Source organism: Pelobates fuscus, chromosome 3 (assembly GCF_036172605.1).
Source record: "Pelobates fuscus isolate aPelFus1 chromosome 3, aPelFus1.pri, whole genome shotgun sequence".
Classification (NCBI taxonomy): domain Eukaryota; kingdom Metazoa; phylum Chordata; class Amphibia; order Anura; family Pelobatidae; genus Pelobates; species Pelobates fuscus.
Window position 1 is genome coordinate 355,331,806 of NC_086319.1, and position 18,341 is coordinate 355,350,146.

The following is an 18,341-nucleotide window of genomic DNA, read 5'->3' on the forward strand; positions in this document are numbered from 1 at the left end:
GTAAGGCACAACTGCATCGTGATGTGAACATGGTCTAATAACTATCTAATATATGCTAATATGTACACTTTTGAGAATAATGTATAGACACACTTACATAACTCTTAGCCCCTTAGGCACGGTCCTAGTGCCCTCTACACAGAGCAAGCGCGTCTAATGAAATGCTCGCAGTGTGGTGACTAGGGACAGTTCCCTGTAGTTCCTGGATGCAGAACACACGGAAATCAAGCTGGAATTGTGGGACAGTTCCCCAAAATAGGGACTGTCCAACCAAAAGCAGGGCAGTTTGGAGGCCTCTACTTATCAGGATATCAAAATGGGACTCTGTTTTTTTGTGAATGATAGAGAACATTTAAATGCATTGTATTGCATAGAACATGCAATATGTCTGGCATCATGTAGACCACAGGTGTCAAACACAAGGCCTGCTGCCCGAATCCAGCCCGCCAGACCTCGTCATGTGGCCCGTGTAGCAGCCGCCGGCCGCCAGCCTTCACCCAGGGCCGGCGCATCCATAAGGCGGCTCAGGCGGCCGCCTTAGGGTGCACCGGCCCGGGGGCGCAAATGTCCGGGTGACCGGCAGGAGGGAAGCGCACAGCTCCCCTCTCCTGCCGGTCACTTCTTGTAGCGTGGCCGAGCGCCAAGCTGCAGTGCCGCGGACTGTGTGGAGGGGGCGGGGATATGAACACGTCATATCCCTGCTCCCTCTGTAGCACACAGCGCGGCTGGCGCCCAGCAGGGGCGGAGCTACCGCCGGCCCCCTCACGTCAGCCTGGGAGGAAGTCCTCCCAAGAAGACAGCAGAGGGCAGAGAGGAAGGGGGCTGGGCAGGACCAGCTCCTCCAACTCCCAACTACCTCAGGCAGCACTCTGGATCCCAGGTAAGCCACCCTCCTGAACTTGTCTGTCTGTGTGTGTGTGTATGTCTGTCTGTGTGTGTACATGTCTGTCTGTCAGTGTGTATGTCTGTCTGTCAGTGTGTATGTCTGTCTGTCAGTGTGTGTGTGTCTTTCTGTCAGTGTGTGTGTGTGTGTCTGTCAGTGTGTGTATGTCTCTGTCAGTGTGTGTGTGTATATGTCTGTCTGTCAGTGTGTGTGTGTATGTCTCTGTCAGTGTGTGTGTATGTCTCTGTCAGTGTGTGTGTATATGTATGCATCTGTCAGTGTGTGTGTGTATGCATCTGTCAGTGTGTGTGTGTATATGTCTGTCAGTGTGTGTGTGTATGTCTGTCAGTGTGTGTGTGTATGTCTGTCTGTCTGTGTGTGTATATGTCTGTCAGTGTGTGTATATGTCTGTCTGTGTGTATGTCTGTCTGTCAGTGTGTATGTCTGTCTGTCAGTGTGTGTGTGTCTTTCTGTCAGTGTGTGTGTGTGTGTCTGTCAGTGTGTGTATGTCTGTCAGTGTGTGTGTGTCTGTCTGTCAGTATGTGTGTATGTCTCTGTCAGTGTGTGTGTGTATATGTCTGTCTGTCAGTGTGTGTGTGTATGTCTCTGTCAGTGTGTGTGTATGTCTCTGTCAGTGTGTGTGTATATGTATGCATCTGTCAGTGTGTGTGTGTATGCATCTGTCAGTGTGTGTGTGTATATGTCTGTCAGTGTGTGTGTGTGTATGTCTGTCAGTGTGTGTGTGTATGTCTGTCAGTGTGTGTGTGTATGTCTGTCAGTGTGTGTGTGTATGTCTGTCAGTCTGTGTGTGTCTGTCTGTCTGTCAGTGTGTGTGTGTATGTCTCTGTCAGTGTGTGTGCGTGTAATAATTTATGATAATAAAGAGTGGACACATAGTCCTACAGATACAACCGGCCCTTTGAGGGTGACCAAACTGCTGATGCGGCCCCTGATGAATTTGAGTTTGACACCCCTGATGTAGACCAAGCAAGATGTTTGGCATCATGTAGAACAGGCAAGATGTTGGGCACCAAGACAGTATCAGCGGCAAGCAGAACAGGCGTGTTGGCTGGCTAAGCTGACTTTGCTTTTTCTATAGCATCTGTAAAAAAGGTATATTTTTGGTAAATACAAATTCTATTTAATTTGACTCTGAAACTGCCATCTATTTAAAAAAAATGACAAAAAGAAGATGACAAACAGTACAAGATGGAATTTGTTTAAATTTATAACTAATAGAACAATATGAATTTGATATATAATATGAATAATTCAATAATATAAGGTAAAAACCTAAATAAATATATTGTAATTATTCAGGATATTGGATCCATCAATAGAGTTAGCTTTTAAAAGAGCTAATGCCAGCCTTTTGTAACAATAATTTGTATTAGAACTGGCAAATGGCCTTCCGTAAATTTGGTTCAAGAGTATCCAATTCTAAGAATCTGTCCAGTGCATATGAGTATGCCGTTACTTATTTTAATCTTTTACTGCTGGATTTCAGACTTCTGGTTTACATTCCATCTAATTCGGTGAGTGTATTACAAAATTCAGACATTTTGAGAAAAAATGTCCACATTTTGTAGTTTTTGGATGGTGCCAGACTATTTTTTGCTAATCCAGATTTAAAGTACCCAGACCTTAGTGAATACCAGGAAAGTGACACATCAGTACCTGATAACATTGTCCATTATGGAGACACCAAAACGTAATAGAAAATTACATCAGCCATAAAAATAGTACAAAAAACCCCATCAAATATGGAAATGATCAGAATGCCAGTTAAATGGTTTAATATTCAATTTATTTCAGTTAAAAGTGAAGATGAAGATGGAAGTCTTGTGCATGGCAAAGAAAGTGAAGATGGAAGAGACCTCAAGAGATCAAAGAGACCAAGGACCATTTTAACTACACAACAACGCAGAGCCTTCAAAGCATCATTTGAAGTGTCATCCAAGCCTTGCAGAAAGGTAGTTCTCTTGTGTCCTGAGCAACAATTTTTTTTTGAGAAATGTGTACACTTTTTTGTGAGTCTCTTGTGAAACATTAATTTTGTTACCATTTTGCCAACTGAAAATCTTGATAGGTTTTTGTCTGGAATCGTTAATGCATTTTCTGAAAATTACGAAATAGTTAATATCAGTTGTATAGTGAACTGTAATTGCTTTCCTTTTCTTTTCCAATTGGTTTTGAAAACCAGTCACACAAGCCTTCAGTAAATATTCCTGTGTTAGGGGGTTGTGTTTGGGAAATTTGTCCAAAGCATTGGTGAGCCCAAGAAGGCCTAACTACATACCATCCATGCTAACCTTATAAAACTTTTGATTGGCACATATGGGGTGTTTTTCTGATGCCAAAGCCATTCTTACTCCACAACTTTCCAAGAAAATTGTATTTAGCAAAGGGAATCCCTGAAAACCATAACTTAATTTTATATTTACTACATGGTGTTGCAATTTTCACCATACTTAACCAGGTGCAAGGTCACGTTAAACAAAAAATGGCAGTAAGTTTAACCCCTTAAGGATCAAACTTTTGGAATAAAAGGGAAACATGACATGTCACACATGTCATGTGTCCTTAAGGGGTTAAATGGATTACCCTGACAAAACATGCATGCCAAAGACCAAAGGCACCATTTCATTATGACAGCGGGGAGCAGTGTAATGATTTGCTTGGTTCTTTGGTGCAAAAGATGAGAGAGTTTAGAAAACACGTGTAGGGACTGTGAGACACATATATGTAAAACAAAAAAACATTTAATTGATTATTAAATTGGTTAAAAAGTTAGAGGCTTGACAAATTGCCCCTACCCGATGTGCATTTGGGTGGAAGGTGATTATCTATCTTGTGTTCCCAATTATAATAATTTTTTGTTGTTGTTTCATTAGAAACTATGGATTCTCGCTCTTATGTATCTTTCATATAACATTATTATTTTTTATTAGCGTTAGAGCTAGAGTTCCACAAGTAAGAAATGTCCTGATCTGCATTGGTGTCTGACATTGGTGGGAGGCATACTCCAGGCAGTAACGGTTATTTGTAGAAGTAAAATATTTGGAAACATAATCTGCCTGTTTGACTAATGGGTGGATCATGTAATATAGGGAATAGGCACACAAGTGGACACCTTAACAGATGCCAGGTATTCAAGTCAGTACTAGCCAGTTCTCAGATTAAAAGAGGATGCAAAAGTTCACATACATTGAGAAGTTGACCATGGAAGAGAAATTCTAGCATGGTTGCTAAGCACTCTGAAAGGTTACAACTAGGCAGTTCTCGCCTCCTCCAACCAAAGAAAACTAGACTTTGCCATCAACACCATTTGGTGCATAACTACAGAAGGTTAGCAAATGTCCAGGTCTGTATTTTAAAGATCTTATATAGGGGCAACTATGACGCACCAGCAGACTTGCAACAGCCTGGATGGCTTGGTGCTCATGGTAGACCACGTGGTCACAAAAATCATTGATAGCCTGACCCAGTTGTCTGCCGATATGGAGCTTCAATGGCAGCATTTACTTGGGACACTCATGTGAGTCATCTTCATCAACTCTCACTTCTAATGACATTGTTTAAAGCCCCACTCAGACCCATTCTAGGCATCATGGTCGAAGAATTACAACTAAGCATTCCTGCTATTAAATTCCTTCTATCCCTGCTTCTGAAGTACCTGCACTGCGCAAAACCAGAAGATGCTTAATATTGTTTGACTTTGCAATAGTTGTCTGTGAGATGGTTATGGAATATAACCAACATGTTCTTTTAAATATCAGTTACTTGCTAACTTGAATTAATTTTCCTCTCAGCACAAATGTAGGAGTATTATGAGTAATACATTCATCCAGGATTTACCTGTGACGTCATATTCAATAAATAACTCCACAGTTAAATCCAAGCTTAATCAATTGTTTGTGCATGAATTAATAGGAATTTGATTCAGATGAAGTGGCTGAAACAAATTATTTCAGAAGTCTAAGAATATTCTATGAGAAGTGTTTTGGAGTTTTCTTAATCAAATTACATGAAGATAAATCTGCCCAGTAGATATCCCAACCGAGGACAATTACCCGGGACCCAGTTTTACACAGACCAGCACCCCAAAAGTGGCATTGTACACTTGGAACATAATGTTTTCTTATTTATTTTATGCATGATAATTTGTTGATACAACAATTAGACAGGTATGTTGAGAAAAACACAGACAACAGGATTGCAAAATGTATAAAATAGTTTCTTGGGTGTGAAAAAAAGCAATTATGATTGGAAATAGACACTACTACTAACACCTCTTAAGTCAGGAAAATAAATAAAGATATATATATATATATATATATATATATATATATATATATATATTTATTTATTTATTTTTTTCACAGATGGCATTCAATAGAATAAAATCCAAAAAATGTTAGCTCTAGATTAGAGAAAGGAACAATAACATCAAATTTACGTTTTCAACAATTCTATGATATCAGTGTCAAAATTTGCACCAGTGAGTTCATGTGTCCGTTAAGATATCCCTAAAGCCTGGCTTGACAATATTTTGTTTTGATTTCCCATAGAACATGTTATGCAAATGTTTAAATTGCACGTCAGAGATCACTTTTATAATTTTAGTGCTAGCAAATGCTTACTTGGGTCTATCTACAATTTACCATAGCAAAGTCAGCAAAACACTCTGGAAGTTAAGGACACACGTGTGAGCTAAATGAAGGTTAGCTAGTCAGTGAATGAGTCGCCTAGCCAATCAAATTGTAATTTTTCTAAATACAGCATCTTCTAAGTCATACTGTAATGTTGCAGTTTTGTTAAAATCCCTACTGGGTCTACTTAGGGATAAGACACTTCTTGAATCCGTTACAGACTATATCAAGATTTTGGATTTTTAAGCTTCCATTAGAGAGAGACACCAAAATGTTCCAGGCCTGGATTTGGACAGTATCTGCCACATTAATGTGACTTAATGAAAATGCAAGAAAGTGCGATTTCTAGTCACTTTATGGCTACAAACGATTAATTTTTAGCATGTGCTTCTATAGTTTTATCGTCACTTGTATATAATTATAAAATCCCCAGTCTTCAATAAGAATTTTTTTCTGGTCAGCATACATTTTGATATTTTTATATTGGCTCAGGAGAGTTACTCTCATTTTGCCTTTACCATAATCTTAAAATGTTATTTAATTTTTTGGCAGGTGAGGGAGACTTTGGCAGCAGAGACTGGTCTGACTGTGCGAGTGGTTCAAGTTTGGTTCCAGAACCAAAGAGCCAAGGTACTGAAACATATCCTTTATATAGCATCTTTGTAATTGTGATACTTGAGGAGCATACAATGAATTGGTAAAGATCTGAGCTAGGCAAAACATTGTACTTCACTATGAGAGGCTGTAACTGAGCATGACATTGGATTGTAAAAAAAAAAAAAAAAAAAAGATGTACTGGAGACATTTTAAGTGGATTGGGAAATCTGGGAAAAAAAATTATTGGATCTGATGAAATCACTTCTAGGACTTTGTATTTCGCTGCCTGGCAATATCGACATAATGTAATCAGAAAACATGTAACAATTTTGTGCTCTTATGTATCATTATATATTAAATTTTTTATGAAGTGAATAATACCAACTAGCCATATTTTAAGGATATCACACACTGAGCACTGGTACAAATATTAAACCATACTTCCCAAAACTGGGAATGGTATGAACGTGGAAGAGAAATGGGTCAGGCTATGTTCTCATAATTGGTGATGATGCAGAGGCTGGTCCCACCTCCTCAAAACATGGGAATTATCAGTTTGTTTTGCATGCCCACCAGGCTGAATAGCCTTATCGGTCCGCCCCTAACCCCTCTCCCCCCTCCCCCCACACACACATGCACACTCAAGGGTGTGGACGTAGGATACCAATAATCAAATCCAGGGCAATCAGAGTTATCCTGCCAAAATTAAACTGTTGGAGGTTATACTGGGGGTTCCTACCCCATCCCAACCAACCTCCAATAATTTTATTGTACTGTTATAAAATTAAGGAACATTTTTAACAGAATTGCTCATGACAGTATTATTTGTACAGATGAAGAAGATAGCTAGAAGGCAACAACAGCAGGACCATGAACAACTAGGAACACAACGACTGGGCTCTGGCCGTGGAAACCGGGGCAACAGCAGACAGAGCAATGATGACAGTGAAGGTAATAGATTACTGTGTGAACTTATACTAAAAGGCCTTTCAAAAACTATTTATGAACTGAACTACAGCTTGATGGCACTCGTTAACAGTGACATATTCAAATTCAAGACTCCAATAATTCAACTTGGGTCATGATTCAGGTATTTGACTTGGAGGAAACACACCAGACCCAAGCTACTAGTCTTCTATAATTCAGCAACTTGGGATGTTTTCTGTGTACTATATAATATTATGTTTGACTAACAGCTAGGGATATGTACATATGTAAATAAAAAGGCACTCGTAGTGAGGACATCTTGAGGGCAACAAAACCAAGGTATACTTCCCACACATGAAGAAACAGACCTGGTAGGTCAGAAAAAGTAGGGCGCCCCCTAGTAGATTACCATATATATATATAGAAATAAAACATAGCTTTTAATAGTAACTGTAATAAAATACTCATATACGTAATGAGAAAATAAGGATAACAAAAATAATTAAAATAGGTATAGATAGGTGAAATAGTAGTTCCTGAGTGGGATATATAACCTTAAGGTATCACTTAAGGAAGATTAATGAAATCTTAAACGAAAAGAAAGAAAATCACACTACAGTGCTTGATCCGTTACTGCATAGTAATAGTTACTTGTAAAAATAATAATAATAAGTGGCTATTGGTCCTCCCAACAAAAACACCTAACAGTTACTTAAAGAATCAAATGGGGTAGGAAGTAGCAAGATAATGCTACAAATCAGGGAGAGAAATAGCATACGCTTGCAAAAAGCATGAAAGTCTGTTACTAAGTTACTAGATTGCTCAGCTAGTCAGGAATCAGAGGTATAATGATACAATGTAGATTATACCTCTGCTGCTGTGATAACAAAACCTCAATTTAATGGGGTGTGGGCACGAGGTGGGAAGATAGAAATAAAATTAGAGTCTCCCCCAATCAAATGAAAAATACCCCTGGTAACCCACAACCCGCAGCCTAGCAAAACGCACTCCAGATCGTCTGAGCAAACGAATACTAACTAACTAGCTAATAGAACTGGACCGGCTGGAACACAGACACCTATCTAACCTCTCTACCTGCTACCTGACACGTGTTTCGGCGCTGCTAAACAGGCTATACAGGCAACCTCAGACATCAGGGGCTCCTTTTATAGCTCCATTACATCGATAGAAAGAGGGGGCGTGTTTTGCATGTTCGCGCCAAAAACGGGACCCGAACTCACCACGCCCCCAATTGACGTATGGTCATGTAATAGGTTAACACTTAACTATGTGTGAGAGCACTCTTTAACCAAATGAGTGCCATTGCATTAGGACTAAAGAACAAGTCATATCGCTAATGCAATTAGGTAAATAGTCAGAGAGTGCTAAAATACAAGTATTTGTTATTGCATATGAGTGATCATACCAATACTAACAGGAAGGACACCCTGATCTTAATAAGCATAGAATAAATCATTTCTATGTCTAAAAAAATAGTAGTATCTGGAATAAAGACCATTTAGAGCATAATCAAATATAGTAATTACCAATCAATCATATAGTGGGCTTGTATCAATATGTATAAAGTAGTCCTATTGAACTGGTTTACTATATCATAGCAATGAATATGTCTCTCAAAGGTCTGAAGTGTAATTGATTACGGTGGACAACACCGCTACCTCCATATTGGGGTTGAAAAAGAAGCTGGTTTAACCCTTTCAGGTTATCCAATGAAACTCAAACTTCTGAATTTATCTTATACCCAGACACATACTCTAAGGTTGCATTTGTTGTATGAAATTGTAATTACTTATATTTTATCGTGAAAAATTGCTCAAATCGAATAAGTTTATACTGAGTCAACTGTTCGGAAAGTGTAAACCGCTGATGTAACAAATCGTATGAAAAGAAAAGGAAGTATTTACAGTATTTATAAAGAATGTATATATATATATATACTGAGATAAAATTGCATTAGTTATATCCTTTGTGATCTTATTTCTTGATAAAGGGAGTAAAAGTAAATCCCTCATTTAACCCATTGGGGGCCAGAGTTTTGAACCTATATATCCAGTAGCATTCTCTTTTGAGGATGCTAAATCACCTCCTCTACGTCCCAAAGTCACCTTTTCGATCCCTGCAAACCTGACACCTCCTGGGTCCCCATGATGATGATTCCTTATGTGTCTCGCCACTAGGGTGTCCCTAAAATTTCTAACAGAGTGTATATGCTCCATAATTCTCCTTTAGAAGGGGCGGATGGTTTTACCCACGTATCTGAGAACGCATGTGCATATCAAGATACAGGGAGTGCAGAATTATTAGGCAAGTTGTATTTTTGAGGATTAATTTTATTATTGAACAACAACCATGTTCTCAATGAACCCAAAAAACTCATTAATATCAAAGCTGAATATTTTTGGAAGTAGTTTTTAGTTTGTTTTTAGTTATAGCTATTTTAGGGGGATATCTGTATGTGCAGGTGACTATTACTGTGCATAATTATTAGGCAACTTAACAAAAAACAAATATATACCCATTTCAATTACTTATTTTTACCAGTGAAACCAATATAACATCTCAACATTCACAAATATACATTTCTGACATTCAAAAACAAAACAAAAACAAATCAGTGACCAATATAGCCACCTTTCTTTGCAAGGACACTCAAAAGCCTGCCATCCATGGATTCTGTCAGTGTTTTGATCTGTTCACCATCAACATTGCGTGCAGCAGCAACCACAGCCTCCCAGACACTGTTCAGAGAGGTGTACCCGTTTTCCCTCCTTGTAAATCTCACATTTGATGATGGACCACAGGTTCTCAATGGGGTTCAGATCAGGTGAACAAGGAGGCCATGTCATTAGATTTTCTTCTTTTATACCCTTTCTTGCCAGCCACGCTGTGGAGTACTTGGACGCGTGTGATGGAGCATTGTCCTGCATGAAAATCATGTTTTTCTTGAAGGATGCAGACTTCTTCCTGTACCACTGCTTGAAGAAGGTGTCTTCCAGAAACTGGCAGTAGGACTGGGAGTTGAGCTTGACTCCATCCTCAACCCGAAAAGGCCCCACAAGCTCATCTTTGATGATACCAGCCCAAACCAGTACTCCACATCCACCTTGCTGGCGTCTGAGTTGGACTGGAGCTCTCTGCCCTTTACCAATCCAGCCACGGGCCCATCCATCTGGCCCATCAAGACTCACTCTCATTTCATCAGTCCATAAAACCTTAGAAAAATCAATCTTGAGATATTTCTTGGCCCAGTCTTGACGTTTCAGCTTGTGTGTCTTGTTCAGTGGTGGTCGTCTTTCAGCCTTTCTTACCTTGGCCATGTCTCTGAGTATTGCACACCTTGTGCTTTTGGGCACTCCAGTGATGTTGCAGCTCTGAAATATGGCCAAACTGGTGGCAAGTGGCATCTTGGCAGCTGCACGCTTGACTTTTCTCAGTTCATGGGCAGTTATTTTGCGCCTTGGTGTTTCCACACGCTTCTTGCGACCCTGTTGACTATTTTGAATGAAACGCTTGATTGTTCGATGATCACGCTTCAGAAGCTTTGCAATTTTAAGAGTGCTGCATCCCTCTGCAAGATATCTCACTATTTTGGACTTTTCTGAGCCTGTCAAGTCCTTCTTTTGACCCATTTTGCCAAAGGAAAGGAAGTTGCCTAATAATTATGCACACCTGATATAGGGTGTTGATGTCCTTAGACCACACCCCTTCTCATTACAGAGATGCACATCACCTAATATGCTTAATTGGTAGTAGGCTTTCGAGCCTATACAGCTTGGAGTAAGACAACATTAGTGTTGTCGCGAACCCGAAATTTTCGGTTCGCGAACGGCGAACGCGAACTTCCGCAAATGTTCGCGAACCGGCGAACCGCGCGAACCGCCATTGACTTCAATGGGCAGGCGAATTTTAAAACCAACAGGGACTCTTTCTGGCCACAAAAGTGATGGAAAAGTTGTTTCAAGGGGACTAACACCTGGACTGTGGCATGCCAGAGGGGGATCCATGGCAAAACTCCCATGGAAAATTGCACAGTTGATGCAGAGTCTGCTTTTAATCCATAAAGGGCAGAAATTGTCAGGATCGGGACAGGGATCCAACACGCAGAGTACAAACAGTAGCCAGATACGTATACCGGACCTTAGAATGGCCGGACTAACGTAAGTAGTACAGAATAGAATGGTCAAAGACAAGCCGAGGTCGAGGGTAACAGAAGACAGGTAAGCGAGAGACAAGCCGAATCAAGGGTAACAGAGATAAGCAGAGTAAGGTAAACAAGCCGGGTCAAAACCAAAAGGGATAATAGAATACACAAGCACTGAGTGACTAGAACAAGCTAGAACCACGACAGGGCAATGAGCTAATGAAAGAAGCTCTGTTAAATACCCTGTTCAGAGCAGTAACCACGCCTCCGAGGCGTCTTGATTGGTCCTGCAGCAATTGACTGACAGGTCGTTCCGGGGGAGTGTCCTGATGACTACTTCCTGCCTAGATGCTGTAAAAGGCAGTCACTCCCTCGCGGCCGGCCTAGCATGACCGGATAGACCGCGGGGAAGGGAGCCATCAGACCGTCTGGATGGAGGAACAGCTAAGTCTCTACCTCTTTCGGAGGTAGAGACCACAGGTACCCTGACAGTACCCCCCCTCTCAGATACGCCCACCGGGCGGAATGAACCGGGACGAGATGGGAAGCGAGAGTGATACGCCCTGCGGAGACGGGGAGCATGAACATCCTCCTGAGGTACCCAACTCCTCTCCTCAGGACCATATCCCTTCCAATCAACCAGATATTGTACTCTCCCCCGGGAGATTCTAGAATCAATAATAGAGTTAACCTCATACTCCTCCTGACCCTCCACCTGAACGGAGCGAGGAGGGGCTATTGTGGAGGAAAATCTGTTACATATGAGTGGTTTCAGCAATGAAACGTGAAACGAGTTCAGGATGCGTAAGGTATTAGGAAGAGCTAAACGATACGCAACTGGATTGATACGGGTCAGCACCCTGTAGGGTCCAATATAACGAGGAGCGAACTTCATGGATGGCACTTTTAAACGGATGTTCCTCGTGCTCAGCCATACCCTATCACCTGGAACAAAGACCGGAGCCGCCCTTCTACGTTTATCAGCGTGTTTCTTAACCAACATAGAGTTGTGCACAAGGATTTGTCGAGTTTGATCCCACAACTTCCTCATATTGGCAACATGAACATCAACCGACGGCACCCCCTGGGAAGGAGAATCCGAAGGAAGAATAGACGGATGAAAACCATAATTCATGAAGAAGGGGCTTGAATGAGTAGAATCGCAAACGAGATTGTTGTGTGCAAACTCCGCCCAAGGAATCAAACCGACCCAATCATCCTGGTGTTCAGAAACAAAGCATCGTAAATATTGTTCAATTTTCTGGTTGGTACGTTCAGCAGCTCCGTTAGACTGAGGATGATAGGCAGAAGAAAAGTTTAATTTAATACCAAGTTGAGAGCAGAAGGACCTCCAAAAGCGGGAAACAAATTGGGAGCCTCTGTCCGATACAATTTGAGAGGGTATCCCATGTAGGCGAAAAATCTCCTTAGCGAATATCTCTGCCAATTCGGGAGAAGACGGGAGTTTAGGCAGGGGAATGAAGTGTGCCATCTTAGTAAACCTGTCAACCACGGTGAGGATAACAGTCTGTCTTTTAGAGATAGGTAGATCGACAATAAAGTCCATGGCCAAACAGGACCATGGTTTTTCTGGAACCTCCAAGGGGTGCAGGAATCCACATGGAAGCGTATGGGGTTGTTTGGTTTTAGTACAAACTTCACATGCAGCGATGAACTCCTCAATATCCCTCCGTAAAGCAGGCCACCAGAAGTCCTTAGAGATCAACGCGTAAGTTTTGCGAATACCAGGATGTCCCGCCATCTTACTATTATGTAAACACTGTAAAAGTTCCAGTTGAAGAGCAGGAGGAACGAAATGACGACCCGCAGGAGTCTGTTTAGGTGCTAGATGTTGCAACTTAATGATCTCGGCCAGTAATGGAGAATGAATCCTGAGATTCGTATTAGCAATGATATTGCATTTCGGAACTATAGAAGAAAGAACTGGTTCAGGTACAGTAGAAGGTTCATATTGGCGAGATAATGCATCGGCTTTAGAGTTTTTAGAACCAGGTCTGTAAGTCAGTACATAATTGAAGTGAGTCAGGAATAAGGACCAACGAGCTTGTCTAGAGTATAAGCGCTTAGCCTCCCCAATATAGGACGTTTTTGTGGTCCGTCAAAATCGTAATAGGGTGTAGGGTCCCCTCCAACAAATGTCTCCACTCCTTTAAGGCTTTAATGACTGCTAACAGTTCCCTTTCCCTGATGTCATATCTGCTCTCAGGCCCAGAAAATTTCTTAGAGAAGAAACCACAAGGGTGTAACGGTTTATCCACCCCTAACCTTTGAGACAGAACAGCCCCAACTGCTGTCTCAGAGGCATCGACCTCAAGCAAGAAAGGCAGAGTCGTATCAGGATGGACTAGAATGGGAGCCGAGGCAAAAAGTTCCTTGAGAGTCTTGAAAGCACCAAGAGCTTCCTTAGACCAGAACTTAGTATCAGCCCCTTGTTTGGTCATATTGGTAATAGGCGCAATGATAGAGGAGTATCCTTTAATGAAGCGCCTATAGTAGTTGGAAAAACCAATAAACCTTTGGATAGCTTTGAGTCCTTTGGGCAAGGGCCAGTCTAAAATAGATTGGAGTTTTACAGGATCCATTTTAAAACCTTCCCCAGAAATCACGTATCCAAGAAAGTCTACCTGAGACTGATCAAAACTGCACTTCTCCAATTTGCAATATAGACCATGTTGCAGCAGCTTGTGTAATACCTTTCTGACCTGTCTATGGTGAGTCTCAATCTCCTTAGAGTGTATTAGTATGTCGTCCAGGTAAACAATAACACAATCATGCTGAAACTCCCTAAGTACCTCATTAATCAAATCTTGAAATACTGCAGGCGCATTGCATAGTCCAAATGGCATAACAGTGTATTCGTAATGGCCATACCGGGTATTGAATGCCGTCATCCACTCGTGACCTTGCTGGATTCTCACCAAATTGTAAGCCCCTCTGAGATCTAACTTGGTGAAGATTTTGGAGCCCTTAAGACGATCAAATAACTCGGTAATCAGTGGGATAGGATAGGCATTTCTGACAGTTATTTTGTTCAAGCCTCGGTAATCGATACATGGTCTCAGCGTGCCATCCTTCTTCTTAATGAAAAAAAACCCAGCCCCGGCCGGAGAAGAAGACCTCCTGATGAATCCCTTTTCTAAATTCTCCCGAATATACTCCTCTAGAACCGAGTTTTCCTGAACAGACAAAGGATATACATGGCCCCTCGGAGGCATAGTGCCGGGTAGAAGCTTAATCTTACAGTCAAATGACCTGTGTGGAGGCAAAGAATCGGCATTCTTCTTGTCAAACACTGCCCTTAAGTCTAGGTAAAGGTCTGGTATTTGTCTTTCTGTGGACTGAGTAGGATTCTCCGGTATGTTAATATTAGCTAATGGAGAAACCTTGCACAAACACCGATCCTGGCAGCCCTGGCCCCACGAGAGTATCTCTCCTAACTCCCAATCGATAATAGGGTTATGTTTTTTCAACCATGGGTACCCCAGAACTATGGGAACGGAAGGAGACGAAATGAGCATAAGAGATAAATTCTCCACGTGTAGGATACCAACATTTAAATCAATGGGTATGGTCTCACGAAAGATAACAGGGTCTAGTAGTGGTCTACCATCTATGGCCTCAACGGCCAAAGGTGTCTCCGTTAGCTGGGATGGGAAATTGTTCTTACTAGCAAAGGCTTGGTCGATAAAATTCTCAGCAGCACCGGAATCTATCAATGCCATAGCCCTTACTACTTCCTTCCCCCAAGTTAAGGAAACTGGTAGCAGAAGCCTGTGATCTTTATAATTAGGAGTAGAGGACAAAAAAGAAACACCCAAGGCCTGTCCTCTAGAGAGACTTAGGTGCGAGCGTTTCCTGGGCGGTTAGAACAGTTCGAGAGTAAATGACCCTTGGCCCCACAATACATACACAAACCCTCTCTTCTCCTGTGCTGTCTTTCCTCCTCAGAGAGGCGGGTATACCCTATCTGCATAGGTTCAGTAAGCAAAGATATCGTGGAGTCAGGACTTGGAAAAGCGGGAGCTAACCTAAAAGAAGGTCTCTGGTTCCTCTCTCGAGTGTTCTGTCTCTCTCTTAGACGTTCATCTATACGAGAGATGAACGAAATTAAATCCTCTAAATTCTCAGGGAGTTCTCTGGTAGCAACCTCATCAAGGATTACATCAGATAGGCCATTCAAAAATACATCCATATACGCCTGCTCATTCCACTTGATTTCTGCCGCCAGAGACCTGAACTCTAGTGCATAATCCACCAGTGTTCGGTTCTCCTGTCTCAGGCGCAACAGTAATCTGGCTGCATTAACCTTTCTACCTGGAGGGTCAAATGTTCTTCTAAAAGCAGCTACAAATGCGTTATAGTTATAAACTAATGGGTTATCGTTCTCCCATAGTGGGTTGGCCCATCTCAGAGCTTTCTCAATGAGTAGGGTGATAATAAATCCTACTTTTGCCCTATCTGTAGGATAAGAGCGAGGTTGCAATTCAAAGTGGATACTAATTTGGTTTAAAAAACCACGACACTTCTCAGGAGCCCCACCATAGCGTACTGGGGGGGTAATGTGAGAAGAAGCACCCACTGTGGCTACCTCTAGACCTGAACCGACAGGAGAAACAGGGGTATTACGTATCTCCTCAGGTGGGTTATTGGCACAAGCTAATAGAGCCTGTAGCGCAAGCGCCATCTGATCCATTCTGTGATCCATGGCTTCAAACCTAGGATCAGGAGCAGCCAGCTTACTGTTTGTACTTGCAGGATCCATTGGCCCTGTCGTAATGTCAGGATCGGGACAGGGATCCAACACGCAGAGTACAAACAGTAGCCAGATACGTATACCGGACCTTAGAATGGCCGGACTAACGTAAGTAGTACAGAATAGAATGGTCAAAGACAAGCCGAGGTCGAGGGTAACAGAAGACAGGTAAGCGAGAGACAAGCCGAATCAAGGGTAACAGAGATAAGCAGAGTAAGGTAAACAAGCCGGGTCAAAACCAAAAGGGATAATAGAATACACAAGCACTGAGTGACTAGAACAAGCTAGAACCACGACAGGGCAATGAGCTAATGAAAGAAGCTCTGTTAAATACCATGTTCAGAGCAGTAACCACGCCTCCGAGGCGTCTTGATTGGTCCTGCAGCAATTGACTGACAGGTCGTTCCGGGGGAGTGTCCTGATGACTACTTCCTGCCTAGATGCTGTAAAAGGCAGTCACTCCCTCGCGGCCGGCCTAGCATGACCGGATAGACCGCGGGGAAGGGAGCCATCAGACCGTCTGGATGGAGGAACAGCTAAGTCTCTACCTCTTTCGGAGGTAGAGACCACAGGTACCCTGACATAAATCACCTAACATTGACACCTGTCCTCAAAGCCCCTGATACACACTGACACAGAGCAGAATAGAGACTGTTCCCCGTCCTCAGAGACCATGATACACACTGACACAGAGCAGAATAGGGACTGTTACCCCTACATAGGGTCACTTGGCAGGTATGGATTGACACCTGTCCTCAAAGCCCCTGATACACACTGACACAGAGCAGAATAGAGACTGTTCCCTGTCCACAGAGACCATGATACACACTGACACAGAGCAGAATAGAGACTGTTCACCGTCCACAGAGACCATGATACACACTGACACAGAGCAGAATAGAGACTGTTCCCCGTCCACAGAGACCATGATACACACTGACACAGAGCAGAATAGGGACTGTTCCCCCTACATAGGGTCACTTGGCAGGTATGGATTGACACCTGTCCTCAAAGCCCCTGATACACACTGACACAAATGGGCAAGGCATCCAGCCTGACACAGAAGATGGCAGGCAGGCAACTGCTCTTCTATTACAGTGAAAAAAAAATATTTCTTTTAAATCTAAAGCTTAAGCTATTGTAAAAACAGATATGAGTGGTGGCACTGGGCAAGAGGGCACAGTATCCACTGTGAACCTCACACAGAAGCTGGCAGGCAGGCAACTACTCTTCTATTACAGTGGAAACAAAATTTTGGTTGTAAAAGCACGCTATAGAGACACCAGATATGAGTGGCAACTGTCAAAGTACGCTGGCAGGGTTGTGCAGGGCACACGCTGAAGGAAGGCCTGACAGAGCCGCTTGAAGGACACTGACTGGCTGCTATTAGCTTACACTGGAAACCTTTTTTCTTTGTAAAAGCACGCTATAGAGACACCAGATATGAGTGGCAATTGTCAAAGTACGCTGGCAGGGTTGTGCAGGGCACACGCTGAAGGAAGGCCTGACAGAGCCGCTTGAAGGACACTGACTGGCTGCTATTAGCTTACACTAGAAACCTTTTTTCTTTGTAAAAGCACGCTAAAGAGACACCAAATATGATTGGCAACTGTCAAAGCACGCTGAAGTAGGCCTGACACCCAGACGCTTGCAGACAACTAACTGATCTTCTATTACAGTGAAAAAAAGTTATTTATTTAAAATCTAAAGCTTAAGCTATTGTTAAAACAGATATGAGTGGTGGCACTGACTGTGCAAATGGGCAAGGCATCCAACCTGACACAGAAGCTGGCAGGCAGGCAACTGCTCTTCTATTACAGTGAAAAAAAATGATTTCTTTAAAATCTAAAGCTTAAGCTATTGTTAAAACAGATATGAGTGGTGGCACTGACTGTGCAAATGGGCAAGGCATCCAACCTGACACAGAAGCTGGCAGGCAGGCAACTGCTCTTCTATTACAGTGAAAACAAATTATTTATTTTAAATCTAAAGCTTAACCAATTGTTAAAACAGATATGAGTGGTGGCACTGGGCAAGTAGGCACAGTATCCAATGTGAACCTCACACAGAAGCTGGCAGGCAGGCAGGCACCTGCAATTACATTACACAGGAAAAAAAAAAAAAAGCAGCCTGATGTTATAGCCCTAAAAAGGGCTTTTTGGGGTGCTGTCCTTACAGCAGAGATCAGATGAGTCCTTCAGGATTGTAGTGGACACTGAATACCCTAGCCTAGCTATCAATTTCCCTATCTAATCAGCAGCAGCTAAACTTTCCCTCCTCTCACTAAGCATGCAGCTTCAGAATGAATCGAAAATGGATGCTGGGAGGGAGGTTGGAGGGTGTGGA

At 42.3% G+C, this 18,341-nt stretch overlaps 1 protein-coding gene across 1 annotated transcript in view; it reads left to right on the top strand.

Annotated features, from left to right (window-relative positions):
* Window positions 1–18,341, top strand: part of LOC134601267 (LIM/homeobox protein LMX-1.2-like) — a 77,628-nt gene that overhangs the window by 55,238 nt on the left and 4,049 nt on the right. Inside the window, exons 4-6 of the mRNA XM_063445738.1 lie at window positions 2,699–2,856; window positions 6,088–6,165; window positions 6,966–7,083. Coding sequence (XP_063301808.1) covers window positions 2,699–2,856; window positions 6,088–6,165; window positions 6,966–7,083 — 354 coding nt within the window. The remainder of the gene's footprint in view (window positions 1–2,698; window positions 2,857–6,087; window positions 6,166–6,965; window positions 7,084–18,341) is intronic.